General features: G+C 44.5%; 1 protein-coding gene across 4 annotated transcripts in view; it reads right to left on the bottom strand.

The window, feature by feature from the left end:
- The window catches only part of cacnb1 (calcium channel, voltage-dependent, beta 1 subunit), a 254,622-nt gene that overhangs the window by 71,096 nt on the left and 161,466 nt on the right, over positions 1 to 22,060 (bottom strand). The window contains exon 1 of one of the 4 annotated variants that reach the window (XM_048614765.1): positions 14,253 to 14,353. The exons of the other annotated variants lie outside the window; for them this stretch is intronic. Coding sequence (XP_048470722.1) covers positions 14,253 to 14,306 — 54 coding nt within the window. The 5' untranslated portion in view covers positions 14,307 to 14,353. Of the gene's footprint in view, positions 1 to 14,252; positions 14,354 to 22,060 lie in introns of those variants that run through there. 4 annotated transcript variants of the gene reach the window in all.

The following is a 22,060-nucleotide window of genomic DNA, read 5'->3' as shown; positions in this document are numbered from 1 at the left end:
ATTTCTGATGAAGGGTCTAGGCCTGAAACGTCAGCCTTTCTGCTCCTGTGATGCTGCTTGGCCTGCTGTGTTCATCCAGCTCTACAGCTTGTTACCCCTATCCTTAAAGGTCTTGTTCAGATCTCCCCTTCAGCCTTCACTTTTCAACAGATGAAAAAAAGCCCCAGCCTGTTCATCCTTTCCTGGAATAGTAGAAGCCTGGGGCACAGAAGGAAGCCGTTCAGCCACTGTGACTGTACTGGCTCAATGGAAGTTGTTATTCAATTCCTTTGTGAGTAAACTGCAAACCTCCCCATTGAGGCAGGAGGAAAGATTTGGATCTCAGTCAGGATCTTTGTTTTCTGGATTGGGCATTTGACCAAACGTGATGACAACATGAGACTGGGCCACGGATTTTTCTCAGGGACCCAAGATTTATATCTTGCAAACAGATTTCAATCAGCTGCAGTGAAGTTTATGACCACCTGCTGCTGGATTGCCAGTGATAAACCAGCAGGGCCTGTCAATGAGCAGCTGTTCTTCTCAACACTATTTATGTCCTTTTTGGTTGTCATTGTCTCACAGTCACTACAGCGCAGGCAGATAATGTTTGGCTCGATGGACCAACCATGCACTTGGTCCCAACTCTCCCTAGGGGAATTGAATAGAATCCCTCCAGTGTGGAAGCAGGCCATTTGGCCCATTGAGCCAAGACCCACTCCATCCCTATAACCTTGCATTTCCCATGGCTAACCCACTTAACTGCCACATCCCTGAACACCGTAGGTAATTTAGCATGGCCAATCCACCCGAACCTGCACATCTTCGGACTGTGGGAGGAAACCAGAGCACCCGGAGGAAACCCACGCAAACACGGGGAGAATGTGCAACACCAGACAGACAGACAGTCACCCAAGGGTGGGCTCAAACCCATGGTGCTGTGAGGCCGCAGTGCTAACTGCTGAGCCAATGTGCTGCCCCTAATGTCTCTGTGCCTCAGACGCCTTGCAGGTTTATTTATCACAGGGGTCTATTCAATTTCCTTTTGGAATTATTTATTGTCCTCACTTCCACCACCATCATAGGCAGTGGGTTCCAGATCATCGTCATTCTCACATAAAAACATCTGCCTCACAGTCAGGGTGGCACGGTGGCTCAGTGGTTAGCACTGCAGCCTCACAGCACCAGGGACCCGGGTTTGATGCTAGCCTCAGGTGACTGTCTGTGTGGAGTTTGCACGTTCTCCCTGTGTCTGCGTGGGTTTCCTTCGGGTGCTCTGGTTTCCTCCCACAATCCAAAAATGTGCAGGGTAGGTGGATTGGCCATGCTAAATTGCCCATAGTGCGCAGGGATGTTTAGGTTAGGTGGGTTAGACATGGGAAATCAGGGGTAGGATAATGGGTCTGGGTGGATGCTCCTCTTCGGAAGGGTGGTGTGAACTTGTTGGGCTGAATGGCCTGTTTCCACCACTGTAGGCATTCTATACTCCAAGCACTTTTTACTCAAGAGCTTAAATCTGTAACCCTTCCTTGTTGTACCATCGACCAAGGGAAACAGTTTTTCATTATCATCCTTAACTCAATCGAAGGCATTATGATATTCATTAGCAGTCGTTTCACTAAACCTTAACCAAACGCTGATGGGTCTAGTCCAACATGACAGACCTGAGCACAACTAAGTTGAAGTCCTGAGCAGTACAGAGGGAGAGCTGCACTGCTGGACGTGCTCTCTTTAAACAAAGTCCCCTTGTACTCTCTCTCAGCCGAACCCAACATATCACCTGGCACCATCTCCACTGAGAATGGGGGTTTTATCCTTTGTGTCCTTGTCAGTAAATTTATGCTCAAATGGGCATCCGTAACACAGGATAAAGCAAAGAACTGTGGACGCAGAAAGATCTGAAACAAAAACAGAAAGTGCTGGAGAAACTCAGCAGTTCTGGCAGCATCAGTGGGAAGAAAGCAGAGTTAATGTTGAGTCCGGAAAAAGGGTCTGAAGAAGGGTCTAGGCCCGAAACGTCAGCTTTCCTGCTCCTCTGATGCTGCTTGGCCTGCTGTGTTCATCCAGCTCTACACCTTGTTATCTCAGATTCTCCAGCATCTGCAGTTCCTACTATCTTAGCCACAGGTCATGTTTGAAGGAGCTAGTGAGTGGGATGCTTAAGTTTTTGCACACTCTCGCTGCTGTTTGTGCTGGGCTTGTTCCTGGCCCTGAAGAGATGCTTGTGACAGTTGGATCCTTTGCCATTGCTCCTTCTCAAGCTTGGCCTTGGAAAAGAGTCATAGTTAATGAGTTATAGTCATAGGGGATTCGATTATAGTCATAGGGGATTCGATTGTAAGGGGAGTAGATAGGCGGTTCTGTGGTCGAAAACAAGACTCCATGGTATGTTACCTCCCAGGTGCACGGGTCAGGGATGTCTCAGATCGACTGCAGGACATTCTGAAGGGGGAGGGTGAACAGCCAGCTGTCGTGGTGCATATAGGCACCAACAATATAGGTAATAAATGGGATGAGGTCCTACAAGCAGAATTTAGGGAGTTAGGAGCCAAGTGAAAAAGTAGGACTTCAGAGGTAGTAATCTCAGGATTGCTACCAGTGCCACATGCTAGCCAGAGTAGAAATGAAAGCATAGGCAGGATAAATGAGTGGCTTGAGAGATGGTGCAGGAGGGAGGGGTTCAGATTTTTGGGACATTGGGACCGGTTCTGGGGGAGGTGGGACTATGACAAATCGGACGGTCTACACCTGGGCAGGACTGGAACCAATGTCCTAGGGGGTGCTTTTGCTAACGCTGTTGGGGAGGGTTTAAACTAATGTGGCAGGGGGATGGGAACCAAATGAGGAGGTTAATGGACAGTAAGGAGGTAGCAACTAAAGCCTGTAAGGAACTAGATAATGAAGTCGGTATGACTAAGGGGAAGAGTAGGCAGAGAGCAGATGATGAACGCAAAGGGACAGGTGGTCTGAGGTGCATTTGTTTTAATGCGAGAAGTGTAGTAGGTAAGGCAGATGAGCTTAGGGCTTGGATTAGTATCTGGGAGTATGATGTTATTGCTATTACTGAGACTTGGTTGAGGGAAGGGCAAGATTGGCCAATAAATATCCCAGGATATAGATGCTTCAAGCGGGATAGAGAGGGAGGTAAAAGGGGTGGAGGAGTTGCATTACTGGTCAAAGAGGATATCACAGCTGTGCTGAAGGAGGGCACTATGGAGGAGTCGAGCAGTGAGAACTCAGAAATAGGAAGGGTGCGGTAACAATGTTGGGGCTGTACTATAGGCCTCCCAACAGCGAGTGTGAGATAGAGGTACAAATATGTAGACAGATTATGGAAAGATGTAGGAGCAACAGGGTGGTGGTGATGGGAGATTTTAATTTTTCCAACATTGACTGGGATTCACTTAGTGTTAGGGGTTTAGATGGAGCAGAATTTGTAAGGAACATCCAGGAGGGTTTTCTAGAGCAGTATGTAAATGGTCCAACTTGGGAAGGGGCCATACTGGACCTGGTGTTGGGGAATGAGCCCGGCCAGGTGGTTGAAGTTTCAGTAGGGGATTACTTTGGGAATAGTGATCACAATTCTGTAAGTTTTAGAATACTGATGGACAAAGACGAGAGTGGTCCTAAAGGAAGAATGCTAAATTAGGGGAAGGCCAACTATAGCAAAATTCAGGAGGAGCTGAGGAATGTGGATTGGGAACAGCTTTTTGAGGGTAAATCCACATTTGATATGTGGGAGGCTTTTAAAGAGAGGTTGATTAGAGTGCAGGACAGACATGTCCCTGTGAAAATGAGGGATAGAAAGGGCAAGATTAGGGAACCATGGATGACAGGTGAAATTGTGAGACTAGCAAAGAGGAAAAAGGAAGCATACATAAGGTCTAGGCGACTGAAAACAGACAAAGCTTTGGAAGAATATCGGGAAAGTAGGACCAATCTGAAATGAGGAATTAAGAGGGCTAAAAGGGGTCATGAAATATCTTTAGCAAACAGGGTTAAGGAAAATCCCAAAGCCTTTTATTCGTACATAAGGAGCAAGAGGGTAACTAGAGAAAGGGTTGGCCCACTCAAGGACAAAGGAGGGAAGTTATGCGAGGTGTCAGAGAAAATGAGTGAGATTCTTAATGAGTACTTTGCATCGGTATTCACCGAGGAGGGGGACATGACGGATGTTGAGGTTAGGGATAGATGTTTGATTACTCTAGGTCAAGTCGGCATAAGTAGGGGGGACGTGTTGGGTATTCTAAAAGGCATTAGGGTGGACAGGTCCCCAGGTCCGGATGGGATCTATCCCAGGTTACTGAGGGAAGCGAGAGAGGAAATAGCTGAGGCCTTAACAGATATCTTTGCAGCATCCTTGAGCAGGAGTGAGGTCGCGGAGGACTGGAGAATTGTTAATGTTGTCCCCTTGTTTAAGAAGGGTAGCAAGGATAATCCAGGTAATTATAGACCGGTGAACCTGACGTCAGTGGTGGGGAAGCTGCTGGAGAAGATACTGAGGGATAGGATCTATTTACATTTGGAAGAAAATGGGCTTATTAGTGACAGGCAGCATGGTTTTGTACAGGGAAGGTCATGTCTTACCAACTTGATAGAATTCTTTGAGGAAGTGACAAAGTTGATAGATGAGGGAAGGGCTGTAAATGTCATATACATGGACTCAGTAAGGCGTTTGATAAGGTTCCCCATGGTAGGCTGATGGAGAAAGTGAAGTCGCATGGGGTCCAGGGTGTACTAGCTAGATGGATAGAGAACTGGCTGGGCAACAGGAGACAGAGAGTTGTAGTGGAAGGGAGTTTCTCAAAATGGAGAACTGTGACCAGTGGTGTTCCACAGGGATCCGTGTTGGGACCACTGTTGTTTGTGATATACATAAATGATCTGGAAGAAGGTATAGATGGTCTGATTAGCAAGTTTGCAGAAGACATTAAGATTGGTGGAGTAGCAGATAGTGAAGGGGACTGTCGGAGAATGCAGCAGAATATAGATAGATTGGACATGCAGCAGAATATGGATAGATTGGAGAGTTGGGCGGAGAAATGGCAGATGGAGTTCAATCCAGGCAAATGCAAGGTGATGCATTTTGGAGGATCCAATTCAAGAGCGAACTATGTGGTAAATGGAAAAGCCCTGGGGAAAATTGATGCACAGAGAGATCTGGGTGTCCAGGTCCATTGTACCCTGAAGGTGGCAACGCAGGTGGATAGAGTGGTCAAGAAGGCATACGGCATGCTTTCATTCATCGATGGGGCATTGAGTACAAGAGTTGGCAGGTCATGTTACAGTTGTATAGGACTTTGGTTCGACCACATTTGGAATACTGCGTACAGTTCTGGTTGCCACATTACCAAAAGGATGTGGATGCTTTGGAGAGGGTGCAGAGGAGGTTCACTAGGATGGTGCCTGGTTTGGAGGGCGCTAGCTATGAAGAGAGGTTGAGTAGATTAGTACTATTTACATTAGAAAGACAGAGGTTGTGGGGGGGGAACCTGATTGAGGTCTACAAAATCATGAGAGATATAGACAGGGTGGATAGCAAGAAGCTTTTTCTCAGAGTGGGGGACTCAATTACTAGGGGTCACAATTTCAAGGTGAGAGGGGAAAAGTTTAAGGGAGATATGCGTGGAAAGTTCTTAACGCAGAGGGTGGTGGGTGCCTGGAACGCGTTGCCAGCAGAGGTGGTAGAGACGGGCACGATAGCGTCATTTAAGATGTATCTGGACAGATACATGAATGGGCAGGGAGCAGAGGGATACAGATCCTTGGAAAATAGGCGACAGGTTTAGATAAAGGATCTGGATCAGTGCAGGCTTGGAGGGCCGAAGGGCCTGTTCCTGTACTGTAATTTTCTTTGTTCTTTGTTGTTCTAAAGGATTCCCATCGGTGGGAGAGAATGTTGCAATTTTTCAGGGAGGTTTTCAGGAATGTCATTGTATTTCCTCTGTCCTCCTGCTGACTGCCTGCTGTGACATGATGAAGCTTACAGCACAGAAGCTTATTTTGGAACTTTTGTGTCAAAACTTTTATTTGGCGCAACCAACACAGGCAACTGGTAGTAAGCACGGACTTGATAGTGGAGACGTTGGCCTGAGACAGGACACGGATAGTGGAACTCCTAAACTGTCAGTGGTTTTGTCGGAGTTTGCAGAGGCAGAGGTATCACTGATAATATTTCTCCTGGACGTTAACTGTACATTGTCCACAGCCAACGTACACAGGTCAGAAACCAAAAAAGAGATACCGCTTGAAAACTCCAGGGTTGGCAGCATCTGTGAAGAGAAAGCAGAGTTAATGTTTCAGGTCCAGCAATTCTTCATTACAACTGATGGAGCAGTTCTGACCAAGAGTCGCTGGACATGAAATGTTAACTCTCTCTGCGCAGATACTGCCAGACCTGCTGAGTTTTCCCAGCAATTTGTTTTAGTTTTTGATTTTCAGCATCCTCAGTTTTTTGATATTACTGTTTGTTCACACAGAAGGTCTGGTAATGCTGCTGCCCTGTAAACCATGAGCTTGATGTTGGGTTTGAGGTCTCTCTCATCAAAATGTCTGTCCCTCACATGATCAAATGCTGTGCTGCCATTCTGGGGGCCATGTTGAAATTCATCATCAACACCCACCCTTGTTGAAAAGGAGACTCCTAAGGTATGAGAATTGATCCTTAGACATTCCATAAAGCTTTATGACTTGCGTTCATCGGAACAGGGGGACAAGAAACAAACTTGAACAAAGGGGCACCATTTTGCGCATCATGCTTCATCTCTATGCCGATGACAACTCAGCCAATCAGTACTCTGCTCTCATGCTGCATAAAATGGTGCTCCTTCATTGTAGGGAGTCTCTTGCCTGCCATCCTAGCTCTGCGTGTGAGACAAAAAAAAAACAATTTAACCTTTAGTCTCCTTTTACCAATGTTAATGTTGTGTACGACCAGGAATTGATGCATGTTGTCTAATGGCTCACTGTGAATCTTGGCAGAAGTGATGGGAGTGGGGGTGGTTGTTGTGAGGCAGGAGTCGGTGTAGTGACCCTTTATCTTCCTAATGTTTAGCCTAAAATCTCATTTTGAATCTACTGACAATGGGCTGGAGCTCAAATAAGTGGGAAACAAGTGGAAAGGAATACAAGAAATCCAGCAACTTACCAACAGCCAGGTCCCCTGTGGATCCTTCAGCGCTGTCAAGGCCATCTATGGCCCAAGCACCCAAGGTCTTACTCCAGTGAAAGCCAAAGGCCAAAGTGGCATTGATCAAGGACAGAGAAGATGTCAACACTCACTGGAAAAGCACTTTGAGGATCCCCTCATCCGAGACTCAGTCCTCAACGTGGGTGCCCTCGACATGGTTCCCCAACATGCTTCCCACCACAACTCCATTCCCACACAAGGTTGAAAGACCATCCAACAGTTAAGAACCAAAGCCAGCCAATGGCATGCAGAATCCATGTTAAGATGCTCTCTCAGATACCTCATTTCCTGCATCCGGAGAAAAAGCAAGCTAAGGCATTTTCCAGATGCTGGAGCAGTGATCAGTTTTAAGGAAGGCGATAAGATTGATTGTGGTAACTACAGAGTAGTCTCCCTGCTGTCAATCACAGGGAAAGTCATCAGAAAAAGTCCTTCCCAATGGCTGTAGAGGTCCTACTGGACAGACAATTTGGATCTGTCCATCAAGAGGCACAGTGGACATGATCACTACCTGCAAGTCAAATCCAACAGAAAAAAATCTTTTCCTACATTTCCAGAGCGAAGGCCCTTCAAATTGTACTCTGCAACAGCCTAAAACCTGGGTATTTATGATGTGGTTGGCATGGTGCCCTCCAGATCAGAGTACAGACACACTGATTCTGGAAGTCACCATTACCTATGGAGCAGGGCAGCTCCAGACAGAAGCAGGAGAAATGAGAGGGAAGGTTGGTGATTGGTGGGCTGTTTATAGCTCCTACATTTTATCTGCAGCACACCTACTGACTGTCCCGCTCGCTGCCTCCCTCCTGCCCAATGATCCTTCCATTTGCTAACCTGTTCCTGCCAACTGACCTCCTCCCACCCACCACCTCTCTCTCTCTCTCTCTCTCTCCCTCCTTCCTCCCTTCCCCCTTCCACTTGTTCCCTTTCTCCTTCTCACTGCCATCTCAAGGCACTTGGGAGGGAGGGCCAATGCGTGGGAGTGTCAGCAAGTGGAAAGGAAGCAGAGAGTATTAATAAGTTATTAAGTACATTACTAACTGTGCGCTCACACTGATGGTACTAGGTTATTTATCTTACCTTTGTTTTACCTGTCAAAGTATATTTTCAAAGAAATTAATCACAATGCATCCATTTTGAAACACTGTTCTCGAATATTTAAAATTCTATTTGGTACAAATCAAAATTTTCCACTTGTTCAATTAACCTTCCTTACTTTTCTATAGTTAAAGTGCTGGCCTAATCTTATGGAAGGATCTCTACAAATGTAAGATTTTCCTTCTCGCTGATTGCAGAGGCCACTGGCAGAGAGGGAGAGTGCTTGCGGGCAGCAACTGAGCAGAAAAACAACTATAGCGGTTGGCATTACAGAATTCAACAGATTAAATAAAAGCAGTTTCATCCTCTGATCCAAGCAGACCCCAAGTTGGACTCTTACAGATGGAATAATGGATGGCCAGTAGACTTGAAATGACCCAATGTATCCTTAACCTATACAGGCTTAATAACATCTACCATCTTTTCAATGACCAACTCAAGTTACCAATGCTCCCTCTAAATGTTGCCTTGTTATGTTTGGATGTTGCATGGCCAGACACTTAGAGCAGATATAACTGGTAACCCCATTCTCTGCTCCCCTCTAAACATTCAAGGTTCAAACAATACAGTGACCCTGTGCAGACGGAGATCAAAAAAATGTTAGCTCAGCAAACAATGGCTTTGAAATCTCACCATATTGGAAATGTAGTGGCATAGTGGTGCTGGCTCTGCCTCTGAACCAGGAGGCCTGCTTTCAAGTCCCACTTGCTCCTGAGGTAGGTTATTACATCCCTGAACAGGTTGGTTATAAAATAGCTACATGTTGGAAAATATGGTCACAGATTGTGTGACATGAGCATTGATGAATGATGCAATGAGCAAGTGAATCCCCAACGTGTACCATAAAGTGAGGCTTCTCAATGGGGAAGTGAAACTGGGGAAAATCCTTTTATAAACAAGGTGGACTTCAGTTCACACTGAACAATATTTTCAGGTCCGTGTGTCTTGGTCCCACCTTATGCAGTTATTTACCCAGCAAACCACAAAGGGAGGTCTTCCTTCGATTTTTGCACAAAACCCTTAATCCAGGAGAAAGTAGCTATGCAACAGGAATAAGCATTTGCTTTGATTGCCTCATGCCCCACTGGGCGCAACAGGAGAAATAAAGGAAAACAAGAGAAACTTCTGAAAAGGTATATTTATTGGTAATGCTCTGGTCATACGATATTAAAAGATTGCTGAAGTACTGATATCATTCATTATCCACTAATGTTGCTTAAGTGGCATTTACTCTCAATGAGTAGAGCTGATCTATGCACCAACTCCCATATACTTAAGAGTATGCTGTCTTCACTAAAATATATTAATTTAATTTACACAAACCATTTCTTTCCTTGTGCTTATCTCCTGAACTTGAAACCGGTTTGAAAAAAAATGCCATAAAGAATAAGACCCACTCCATGCTTTATGGTTCTAATTGAAGTTTACGCACAGGAGTAATACGTTTTGTATTTGCAGTAAACGCTGCTCCTAAAAGCTTTATGGCCAGTTATTGTCCAATTTGCACATCAAGTGAAGCTGAAAGACTGCACAGAGATTTACTGCACAGTAACATGTTCAGGCCCAAGGTTCTGTGTCACAGTGGATAACCTCCCCTGCCCTCAGAGCTAAAGATTCGAGGTTCAACTCCTGGTCCAACTGGGCTGGTTACACAAGGCGCATTTTCTCTGACCGACTGCCCTCATGAGTGAAATTCTCCAGGGACTTTGGGGCTGGAATTGCTCACTGCTCCTGTGTATTATTAGGCATTGCTCAGCCTGATGAGCTAGTTTCGCTAACTCACATCCCACCATGACATCTGGAGCGTTTATGCTGAACTAACTAAAACCTGGGTGTTAAAAATAAACTAGTATTAGAAATGGTGAAAAATCATATAATGACAGAGGCAGGCCATTTGGTCCATCATGCCTGCAATGGCTGTTCAAGCATCCATGGTTATCTGGTGCCAATTTCCTGCTTTATTCCCCCTCCTCTCCATAACCTTGGACCCTATTTCTAACCGAGCAATCATCCAAAGCTCTCTTGAATGCCTCAAGTGAATTTGCCTGAACCACACTTCCAGGCAGTGCATTCCATACCCTAACTATTCACTGAGTGAAAAACTTGGCAAGTTAAACGGTGGCTCAGTGGTTAGCACTGTTGCCTCCAAGCACCAGGGACCTGGGTTCAATTCTGCCCTTGAGCATCTGTCAGTGTGGCTTTCTGCTAGGTGCTCTGATTCCCTCCTACAGTCCAAAGATGTGCAGATTAGGTAGGCTGGCCATGATAAATTACCTGTAGTGTCCAGGGGTGTGTACATTAGGTGGATTAGCTATGGAAAATGCAGGGCTACAGGGAAAAGGTTAGGGGGATCGGTCTGGATGAGGGACTTGTTGGGCCGATTGGCCTGTTTCCACGCTGTAGGGATCCTATGAAACCATTTCTCAGATCATCCTTGCTTCCTGTGCACCTCGTTCCTGCTCCTTTAGCAAGTGAGCACCTCTGATCTATCCAGCCCACGCAGGGTTTGGAAATCTATCAAACCTTCTCTCTGACAACAATCTATTTTCACAACTGGAGATTTTTCACCCCCTGGAACCATTGTAAGTTGCTTCTGCACTCTCTCTAATGCAGTTATATCTTTCTTACAACATGGCACTCGCAGAGGGTTGAATGAATCGGACTGTGTTTTTCAGTCATGTCTTTTAGGGAAGGAAATTTGCCATTCTTACATAATTGGATCTATATCCGAATATGCGGTTGATTCCCTACTGCCTTCTAGTTGTGTTTAAGGCAGTGACTAACCAATACCTTCTCAAGGACAATTTAAAGGGCTGACAATAAATATCGGGCATGTCCACACCCCATATTTGAAAGAAACACTTATTTTTGTCACAGAGATTTATCAATCAAGCCATTGAATGGAATGACCCAGTTTAATGTTGCTATTTCTCCCTTTGTCTCCCTCTATTTCTGTACAAGGAATTGGGGATTGAAGAAAAAGACAGCTGGAGAGCTTTCATACAGTTCAAAAGCAGTTTGGTAGTTAACTGGCTGTTGACTAGTTTTCTACCCAATGGGTCAGAGGGTTAAATACCAGAACAGCCTGTCACCCCCCCACCACCACATTAAGGCTTTCCCTTTATCCAGCCTGGTGTGAGGCTAAACTGGAGTTCATGCAACATACTTTGAATATGTCACTATATTTGGCCACCAGTGACTTAGCAGCAGGCCATGAAGAACGTTTATGTTCAGGGCAGGATTGGCAACTCTGAATGGGCATATTCCTGGCCACTTCATTAATCCCAATTCTCCCAATTGGGTCAAAACAGCTTTTCCTCGATCCTGCAACTTTTTAAGGCCAATAAGCTAAATTGTTCACTGCAAATAAATCTCTTTCCCCCGGTTACTCACGGGAAGTTCGTATTCCTTCGTAGGGAGTGGGCATCGCCGGCTGGGCCCAGCATTTATTGCCCATCCCTAGTTGCCCCTTGAGAAGGTGGTGGTGAGCTGCCTTCTTGAACCGCTGCAGCCCATGTGCTGTAGGTAGACCCACAATGCCCTTAGGGAGGCAGTTTCAGGATTTTGACCCAGTGACACTTAAGGACCAATGCTATATTTTCAAGTCTGGATGGTGAGTGTACATCAGATGTAACTTTAAAAAATAAATATATTCGCATATATCTTTATCCTTGTGTCACCCTTGAGACAAGGAGAATCAATTCCACTTTCTCCAGCTTACTATGTCTGTATCGAACATTTTCTTTCATCTTTTGCACGCCTGGAGTGAAAGGGTCGGTTTTAAAATAAAGAGGATATGTTTTTAAAACAGAGGAGGAAACTTTTTTTTTCCTCTCAGAATATTGGTATCTTCCAAATTCCTTCCTCAAAAATGCAGTTGATGCAGAATCTTTAAATATTTTTAACGCAGAGATAGATATTTCATGATTACCAAAGGGATGAAAGATTTAAAGAAAAGATAAAATCAGTGATACGTAGGAATGCAGAGTTAAGGTTAAAATCAAAATCAGTCACAATTTTAATCGAATGGCAGAGAAGGCTCGTTCTTATTCCACTTGTTTGTATCTGAGAATTCTAAATCCTTGCATAAAAATGACAAAGGGTTTGCATTTATATAGCATTTTCATGATCTCCGAATGCCCCAAAGAGCTTTACAGCCACTAAGTGCTTTTGAGGATGTCATTGTACTAATGTCAGAAATGCAGCAACCAATTTGTGCATAACAAGCTCCGATGAACGGAAAGGCTACACCTTCTGTTGCTCAGTGATGTTGGTCGAGGGACAAACATTAGCCTAGACACTGAGGAGGACTCACTCCCCTGTGAGAGAGAGACAGACAATGGGGGTCGGACAGTTTCTGTAATAACTGAGTAGGAACAGCATTAAAAGAACATCACACATTTACCTTGCACGTTTAACACAGTAAAAACATTCCGCATAATAGCAGGACAAAAAAGTTTGACACAAAAAGACACCTTCCTGGTAAGATGGCAGTGGAGTAAGGCCTCCAAGCCTGGGGCACATCTGCGTCCACTTTTTTCTTTTCTCCCCCTCTTACTTTATTTGCCTCTTGTTGAAGAGCTGGGTTGTAGCTAATGGCAGTCGCGAGTTTGGGTTCCTGGTGGTTTCTGCATTGACGAGGCGGTCCTAGTGCTGACTCATGCCTGCTGCCGCAGTGGGTGCGTTTGGGTTCCCAGCAGCGTCTGCGTCCGGCAAAAATTCAAGGAGGTAGTAGGGGAGAGGAGTTTGGGCCAGTACGAGACTCGGTGGCATCTTCATTGGTGAGGTGGGCCCGAAATGGCGACGATGGAGTTGAGTTTGGGCTGATGTGGTATCGGTGGCATCTGTATTGGTGAGATGGGCCCGAAATGGTGGCGATGGAGTTGAGTTTGGGCTGGTGTGGTATCGGTGGCATTTGTATTGGCGAGGTCCAGTGTGGACTCAGTGGCATTGGGCATCAGTGGAGGCGAGATGGCACAGATGAGTGGCAACTTTTGTTCCAGCAATGGCACAGTGAACGGATTCGTGCCTGACCACCAGGCCCATGGCCCATGATGGAGCACTTAACAAGAAAAACCTCACAACTGAACACGTTTTCTTTGCTTTTCTGCCTCTATATTCTATGTTTTGACTTTTAACCCCCCCCTATGTTTAAGATGGTGCTGGAGAGTGATGACACTATACAACACGTTTCACTGTATTTTGCAACAAAATTCCTGTGACAATAAATAAATTAAATATTGTGTCATGTGGCAAGCAAAAGTTCGGCCAGAAGGAGGTAGCTTTAAAGTAACATGAAGGGAAGAAAGAGCTGGAGTAAGGTGGGGAGGTTTAGAAAGGGAATTTCAGAGCTTCAGGCCAATGAGCAAGGACAATCTGGATTGTTGTAGCCAATAAACTGCACTGGGGTGCACACCAAAATCAGGCACCTCCAGTGATAAAAGTGAAGGAGTCAGCCGAATTGACCTCAGCATTCTTCCTCAGTGACGATTGGGTTGATAGTGTTTGGTATGACTATTCAACGGAGTATAACAGGCCTCAAACCAAAGTTTTTCTCAGGACGCCTCAAGTCAAATACTGTCCTACTTTAAGTGAGTTGGGCCTTCTCCACATGAGCTCAAGTCAGACTGCATTGTCACCCAGGTAACCATACCCCACCATAGCCAATGGCCACAGGTTGGACATCCCAATGTCAGCAGGTTAGACCCTTTTGAATGTGACAAGATTTGATGGGATCTTGATTAAAATAAAGGCCCACTGGATGCCTGCAGAGACCTCTCAACCTTGACAGTGGACAGCAACAGGACCTTATGAGTAAGTGTCAATGACCAGAAACAACAAACTACTACAAACAGCACTGGACATCCTTAAAGCTTGCAACACTTTCTATTGATCCACTGACGCATCAGTATGTAAGTAGATAAGTTATTAGCTGAAACATATGAAGTAATTAATATATTTAATTTTCATTTTGAAAGCAACTTACCACTTCAGAATCGTCAAGCCCATAAAGATACATCTCCACATCCAGCTTGTACATGGATCTACTCTTATAGCTTCCACTTCTCTCTAGTTCTTGCTTTGTCTTCTCTGGCAAAAACGCTTGCAATATTCTGCTTCCTCAAAACAACTCTCACTCTGTTGAAGAAGGAAGGTGCCAGGAAAAACTACACAGTTCCCACAGCGGAAGTGCACTCCACAAAGCCTTAGTTTCCAGAACAGGACAGAGCAAGCCGTTACTAAATGGAGGAGAAGGCACAAGTTGACAATCCAGCTTCGCTTCAAGGCTTTAGTTCAAAATAGCTCACAGCAGTTGACGCTGGTCCCATAATCTGATTCGCTGCTTGGAATCCAAGCAACTGTCGTAGTAACAGCAAGCGCCTTTTTTTTTCCTGGAGGCATCAATACATGTGTCTCCTAGTGTTCGATGTGCATGCACATGTGTGCGCAAGGCTTGTGTTACATTACGTGCTGAAGTCATCAAAATAAGCCAGGAATTCCTTTCCTTCTTGATGTTTTTCTTCATTGAGTTCCTGCGCAACTAAGCATCTCAAGCATTTGAAATTGGTTTAACCCTACTTAAACAAAAGGTCAGCTGGGAGGAACCACAGTTTGGAAACTATGAAGGGGGAAGACGAGGAGAAATGCTGCTCTATTTTGTCTCTCTCAATGTTCTCCATTCTCCTCCTGACAAGCAGTGATATTTGCCAGTGGCCAGAGTCATGGAGGCCAGCATTCCCAGGGCTGATGGGCTACTCGACTGTGGGAACCTTTGCGGTTCACTCTGACCAATTCTTTGCATGTTCTCATTTGAGCAGGCAATAACTGGGCAATGCAGGATGCCCAAGTCATCTTGACTCTAAGTGTTGTTCAGCAACCAAGATTAACTCAAACAAAAGACCAGCGGTTCAGATCTGGGACCAGCCATTTGAACATTAGGGCAAAACTTTAAATGCACAATAAATACAATATATATATTCCTCATTCTCCAAACACATTCAACAGAAATACATAGCAACATTTTACACCCTTACAGAGATGCAAACAGTCCAAACCTAACACAATAACAGATGCACTGCACACAGAATCTTGGCATTCTGCAGCAACTTCTAAGGCCCTCTAATTTCTTTTATTCGTTTATGCGATGTAGGAGATGCCAGCAAAGTTATTACCTGTCACCACTGCCTTGGAGGTGCTGAACCGCGCATTTGCTGCCCTCGTCTTTCCAGCTTTCATGGGTTTGGAAGGCATTGCTAAAGCAGCTGTGGCACCATTAAAACGGACAAATCGCTTTTGGAATTTGTCTTGCCCAAGGAGAGCTATAGAACTAAGAGTTGCATGGGCTTGACCAGTAACTGGTCAGCTGCACAGACCCAATGTTATAGAGTTCCCAACCTAAAGATCCCTGCCTCTGAGGCCCCAACTCTTTGACCAAGCTTTTTGACACTTGTCACAATATTTTCTTTGAGTCAACGGCAAATATTGTTTTGACAATTACTCCTGTGAAGAACTGTAAGATGATATGCTTTGTTCAAAAGGTGCTATGTAAATGTAAGTCATTGCTGTTGTACCAACACTGTCGTCCAAGCAGCCACCCACCCACCCCTAGATGCGGAGATCTTCCTCAAATTATTAGGACAACTCAGACGAGTTGTACTTTTGTTATCTACTTAGCAGCAATGGAGACAGTACTGTAGGGTTGGCATGCACCCATCTCCATGTGAGATAAGAACAACATAGGAGCTAGGAGGAGAAGTAGGCCATTTGGCCCTTGGAATCGAAAATGTGGTTTAGAGGTGCTGGGAGCTGACATGGATTATGCAGGCTAACCTGGGGTATCAATAACCAAATATGCATTAGATTGTAATGGTTTTATGGTGATGGGAATGCTGTGATCCTGGGAGAGCTTCGTTTGTTAAGGCTTCAATTTTGCACAGTACTTGTGCCCAGCAGCGTGACAGGCAAGTACAAACTGCAGTGAAAGAGTTGGCAGATTTGTACAAGGGTTAGGAGAATGTGCATCATGCAGACAACAGCTGTGGTATGCAACCTCAGGACATCTATACAGAGGTATACAATGCAGATCACTGGCAGGTCGACTCACTTTGCCAGTTTCCTTGAAATGATTTTTTTTCTTCTTGCGCGTCTCTTCCCACATCCTACAGATTACATTTACACAAGCAGGTAGCACTTACCATCCTCTGGTAGGAGGTACCAAAGAGGCAACTCTCCTCATATCCTCCTGAACTAACATCCTGCCTTCTTTTGCAGCCAACAAGTTAGAACAGGTGTTACACCACACTCACTACATTTTCACTTAGCAATTATTCCCCAGCTCTCTCCCCCAAAACTTTGTAACTTGTTTTTAATTTCAAAAATATATTTATTCATAAAAATCCACACACAATTTGAGTCTGTATAGTAGCATATTAAGGAAACAAACATTGGAATTTGACTCTATCCAGACAAACCAAAGGCATCTCTTACTTGGACCAGATTATATTTACATGCATTGGATGCATGAGGAGGGTCCAATAACTGAATGGACTCCCATTTACCTTCAGCAGGAAGACCTCAGACTGTGCTCTTTCCCCACTGCACCTGGGCGGAAGCTGCCCAAAGTTTTAGTGTGTCCTTCAGCACTTAGCCCTGGACCGTAGAATGTGCCAGTCTGCAACACTAAATCAGGGTCAGTTCCTTGCTCTGGAAGGCCGACACGTTTCGGGCAGACCAAAGAGCATCTTTCACCGAGCTGATGGTCCTCCAGGCACATTCAATGTTTGTCTGCGTGTTCGTGCTGGGGTACAGATCGTAGAGCACAGAGTACCATGTCACAGAGCTGCTCGGGTCAAACCTCAATAAAAACCATTGCATCTTTCTCCAGAATTCCTTTGCAAAGGCACATGCCAGAAGGAGATGTCTTAATCCTTCCCCAGCTGCTTTGAGGGCTGACCTCACTGACTGCTCTGGGCATCTCTTGACGCCTTGGTAAAGGCTAAGAGAGTTTTAAAAATCCAAACTGAAGCTTTTAATCAAGGCTGAAACAAAACCTTCTTCCCTTCAAATTGTACACATCTCTAAATTTGACCTGTTAGCTACCTTTTCCATTGGACAAGCCAGAATTTCTTACACAGCCATGAGTAATCTTTTGAACTTGGGCAATTAGCTCACTGTGCGAGTGGTTCACAGAAAATCCTACATTTAGTCCAGAGTTCAAAAATAATAGCCTCAAAATGGAATTGGCTGAATGCAAGCTAAATAGTTGAATAGCTCAGGGTCAGTGACTAATGAAATTATTCCAGTGTGAATAGAACCAGAGACCATCATCAAACCGGGAGGTAAAAATTTCTATTGTATGCTTGAGAGTACAGAACAAACAGAAAATTCATAGACTAGATAAATGCTCGAGTGAAACTTGACATTGTCCAAATGTGGCATCAACTGCAGGTTGTAATAATCAGTCTCTCTAAAAGGAGATGCTACTTAATATTGATCAGAAATTAACTGTTCAACAATTCACACTAATGGCTTTTACAGCTTTTATTCAATAGTAATCATCTTAATAATTTTCAGCAGTAATTTACTGCACCTAAATCATTTCATGGTTTTGAAGTGATATCTGCAATGTTGTGCAGAAACTTCAATATTTTACATCTGAGGAAGGGTCACTGAACCTGAAACATTAACTCTGATTTTTTTCTTCACAGATTCTGCCAAACCAGCTGAGTTTTTTCAGCAACTTCGTTTTTGTTCAATATTTTACGACTCCTTGCTGAAATAACTCCTTTGGCACTTCTTTCTGGAATTCCGAATGCAAACAGGGGCTCCATCCTACTTTCTATACAGTTGGAGTCCTCTCTTCACCATTGTTCAAGAGAATCATGAATTGCTTCTGTTTCCAGGAGAAGTATTTTTCTTGCCCCAGTGCAATTTCTTCGTGATAAAAACCCCTCTGTTTTGGGTTTACCTTAACTAGTGTATAGTATCACATAATGTCCACGCACAACCATGTTTTTACTTCTTTATTTCTTGCCATTAACCATCACCAGCTTTTAACTGCCCCAATGTACACCTGTCCTGTTGTACAGGGACCAAACACCCTGCCACAGTCAGCAATGAAAAAAAACTACCCAGGTAATTTCTTTTTGTGTTGGTTGGGGGTAAGGAGGTGCCTTACTTGGAGAAATCTGAGCAGTGCCATGGCATTTCACATTGATTTGAGCAGAACTACTGCACAAGTCATAAAAAGCTAGCATCCAAGTTCAGCAGGTAATAGGGAAGGCAAATGCAATGTTGACCTTTATTTCAAAGGGAATAGAGTGCATGGATGCCTTGCTAAAACTATACAAATCACTGGTCAGACCACAGCTGGAAGACTGAACAGTTTTGTCCTCATATCCAAGGGGGAGATATTTTGGTTTTGGATGCAGCCCACAGAAGGCTCACTGAGTTGATCCGAGGTTAATCCTTGGTGGATTCAAAAGACAGGGTGCATTGGTTGGGCTTTTACTCGGTTTAGGAAGAAAGTGAATCACAAAAGCTTTCGAGGGGGCTTGAAAGAGTAGATGTGAAAAGGTTATTTTCCTTCTGGGAAAGTCTCGGACCAGAGTCCATCTCAGGGTAAGGGGTCACCCCTTTAAAACGCAGATGAGGAGGAAGTTATTTTCGGAGGGTGGTGAATCTTGAGAATTCCTTACCTCAGAGGGCTGTTGAGGCTGTGTCATTACGTGTATTCAAAGCTGAGATAGACAGTTTTAATCCACAGGGGGAATGAAAGGTATCGGGGATTTAGGCAGGAAAATAGAATCGAGGATGATCAGATCAGCCCTGGTGTGGCAGATTGGTCTTGATGGGCTGAAAGGCCTACTTCTCCAGCTACAGCACATGGTCCTTCAGTTTAACATCATTTAAAACACAGTGCATCACTCCCTCTGCACTGAACGATCAGTCTTCACAGTGCGTCGTAAACTTGCAACCTTCTGATTTGGATGTCAGAGTGTTACTAAGTAAGACTGGCAGCTTAAGAACAAGGCGTCCGAAGGCCACACTATCCAGACACCATGCATTATGATTCTCTTGTGGACCTATGGACTTCCCTTGCCCATCACCTGTTGGATCTTAATGTTAAAATGGATTACAACATTTGCTGGCAAGTCATTGTCTCACAAATGCCAAATTCCATAACAGCTATTCAAAACATCCTTTCTCTAGATTCGCCAAGGTTCACTCTGCACATGCACTATTGGTTTTCCTTTTCCGCAGGTACAGATTTGTCACTGTCCTTTTATAATCAATGTGAATCTACACCCCTCAGAATCCCTTTTTATAATTTTTGGTATCTAAGATCCTGCTATTAAAGGTCGTTGAACCCATCTGCAAAAATTTCTCCATTCCTCTACTCCATAAAGAATGGAACCACCTTGCCATTCCGTGTTCCTTTCTCCCCCAAAAGCATACCACTGCACATCTTGCTGTAGAAGTGAACATTACATAAGCCTGCCCCATTAGCTTGGATGGCTAGTTCGCAATGTAGAGGGATGCCAAAAGCATGGCATCAATTCCCACACTGGCTGAATTTACTGTAAAGGACACTACTCCTCAACCCTCCCGAGGTGTGGTGACCCTCAGGTGAAAACACTACCAGTTGTCCCTCTCTCTAATGAGACAGCAACCCTATGATGTGCTAAGACGGTGGTGATTTTACCTTATTTACCCCTAAGACCTACCTGGTCTTAGTCCTCCTACAGTTTGTCACTCAGCTGGCCACACTGTATAATTCAGTGCCGCAGTGGTCTATAAAGGAAATTAAGAGGACCCGACACAAATCATTGGAATACTTTTGTAACTACATCTCACTAGTCCGAAAAGTATCCGTTTACTTCTGCTTTGTAACCTCTATCACTTCCATACCCAAATTCTCATGTGGCTAATTTTTAATACCATAAGGTATACTATTCCTTTCTCAGGAGTGACTAGATTCCCGTCAGTGGGCTTATAAAAGACATTTGGACAAATGTATGAACAGGAAAGGTTTAGAGGGATATGGGCTAAACGCAGGCAAATGGAACTAGTTCAGTTTTGGAAACCTGGTTGGCATGGACAAGTTGGACTCAAGGGTCTGTTTCCATGCTGTATGGCTCTATGTCTATGTCTATGGAGTTGGACATTTCTTTGCACCAGTGATGCTTCTTTGTGCTCAGAATTCCCTCCCCTTCCAACTCATTGAGAAATACTGTCAATTGCATGGATGTTACACATACTGTTAAATACTAAAGCTGGAAAGTGTAATGAGATACAGGTTCCAAATGTTTGTGCCGGAATCTCTTTATCCAAAACTTCAAAAATGAAAGCTCACTGCATTGATTGCACAATATTGAAATAGTTTTTTATATCAAAAGTAAAGATTTGTCAAAACACATTTTATTTCTGGAGGATAATGTCCCTTTAAGACATTGTATGCTTCTGCTAAGTGTTCCTACAGAATGCAATGTGCTGCTTAAACCCCCCACTATGCTCCCCCAGCACCCTCTCTCTCACCAACATCCCCACAAAGTACATCATGGCAAGAGGGGCCACAGTGTGATGCAGGGGTTGCAACAGCGAGCGCCTCATAACTGTTTCAGTGAGTCACACCACCTCCAGTGCAGAGCTGCAGCCGTTACCATCTGTATACCATTTGTCGTTAACGCCCAGCTAACAGTCAACGCTGCCTTCATACCGACCTGAACCAAGTGAATTTCTGATCCTGACATCGAATTCTAGTCAACTGAAATGTATTTCCTCAAGCCACTGCTTTTAACTGCAATAGAATTCCAGAATCAGATACTGACCTTGATCCAAGACTCCTGGGTATTCTCTAATTACACATGCACTGTCAATTCCCTGCTCAGCATTGCAAGATATCTCCCATATTTGGTACACGAAATATCTCCTGTAAATCAAGTCATGAAATTCACAAGCAACTAGAGTAATTTTGAAATTCAGTATCATAGCCTTGTGCAATAAACTAGCTGTCTCTTGGTAGCATTGAGAAGACACAGATTGTTCTCTTCAATTCTACCAGTTTTCACAATCCCAAATGTCACTGACCCCAATTGCCAACTAGAGTGCCTGTAGTGCCCGTTTAAAGTCCACAAGGGTTTGTACAAGACTGCCATTTCGGGTATCACCAGCCTGTGCCATTTTTCAGTGGACGATGGAGAACATTTTACCCCAGGTCACCATTTATCGAGATGATATATTAATAACTTACTTGGGCTTTAGAGTTGAGAAGACTGGGTTACACCTGTTGGAAGACAAAGTGAGGGCGATCAAAGGTGCCCCGGCTCCCACCTCTGTACCCATGCTTAGGTCTTTCCTTGGGATGGTGAGCTATTACAGAAAGTTCATACATAAACTGGCCTCCATCCTAGTACCTGTGCATCAACTCTTAAAGAAAAGGGTGAGCCTTGGAAATGGTCTCATAGCCAAGCCATAGCCTTTAGGGAAGTGAAGGAACAGCAATCCCCCTCTAAGGTGTTGGCACATTATGATCCCAAGGGAGATCTGGTATTGACATGTGATTCCTCTCCGTACAGCATTGGGAAAGTATTAGCTCATTAGGTGGCCCAATAGAAGGGAACACCCAATAGCACAGGCATCCAGGACTTTGGCTAAGGCAGAGCGTAATTACACCCAGATAGAGAAAAGGAAGAAGAGATAGTAGGAACTGCAGATGCTGGAGAATCCGAGACAACAAGGTGCAAGGCTGGATGAACACAGCAGGCCAAGCAGCATCATAGGAGCAGAGAGGCT

The sequence above is a fragment of the Rhincodon typus genome, chromosome 30 (genome assembly GCF_021869965.1).
Source record: "Rhincodon typus isolate 14 chromosome 30, sRhiTyp1.1, whole genome shotgun sequence".
Lineage (NCBI taxonomy): Eukaryota > Metazoa > Chordata > Chondrichthyes > Orectolobiformes > Rhincodontidae > Rhincodon > Rhincodon typus.
This window is presented reverse-complemented; position numbering and strand designations above follow the sequence as displayed.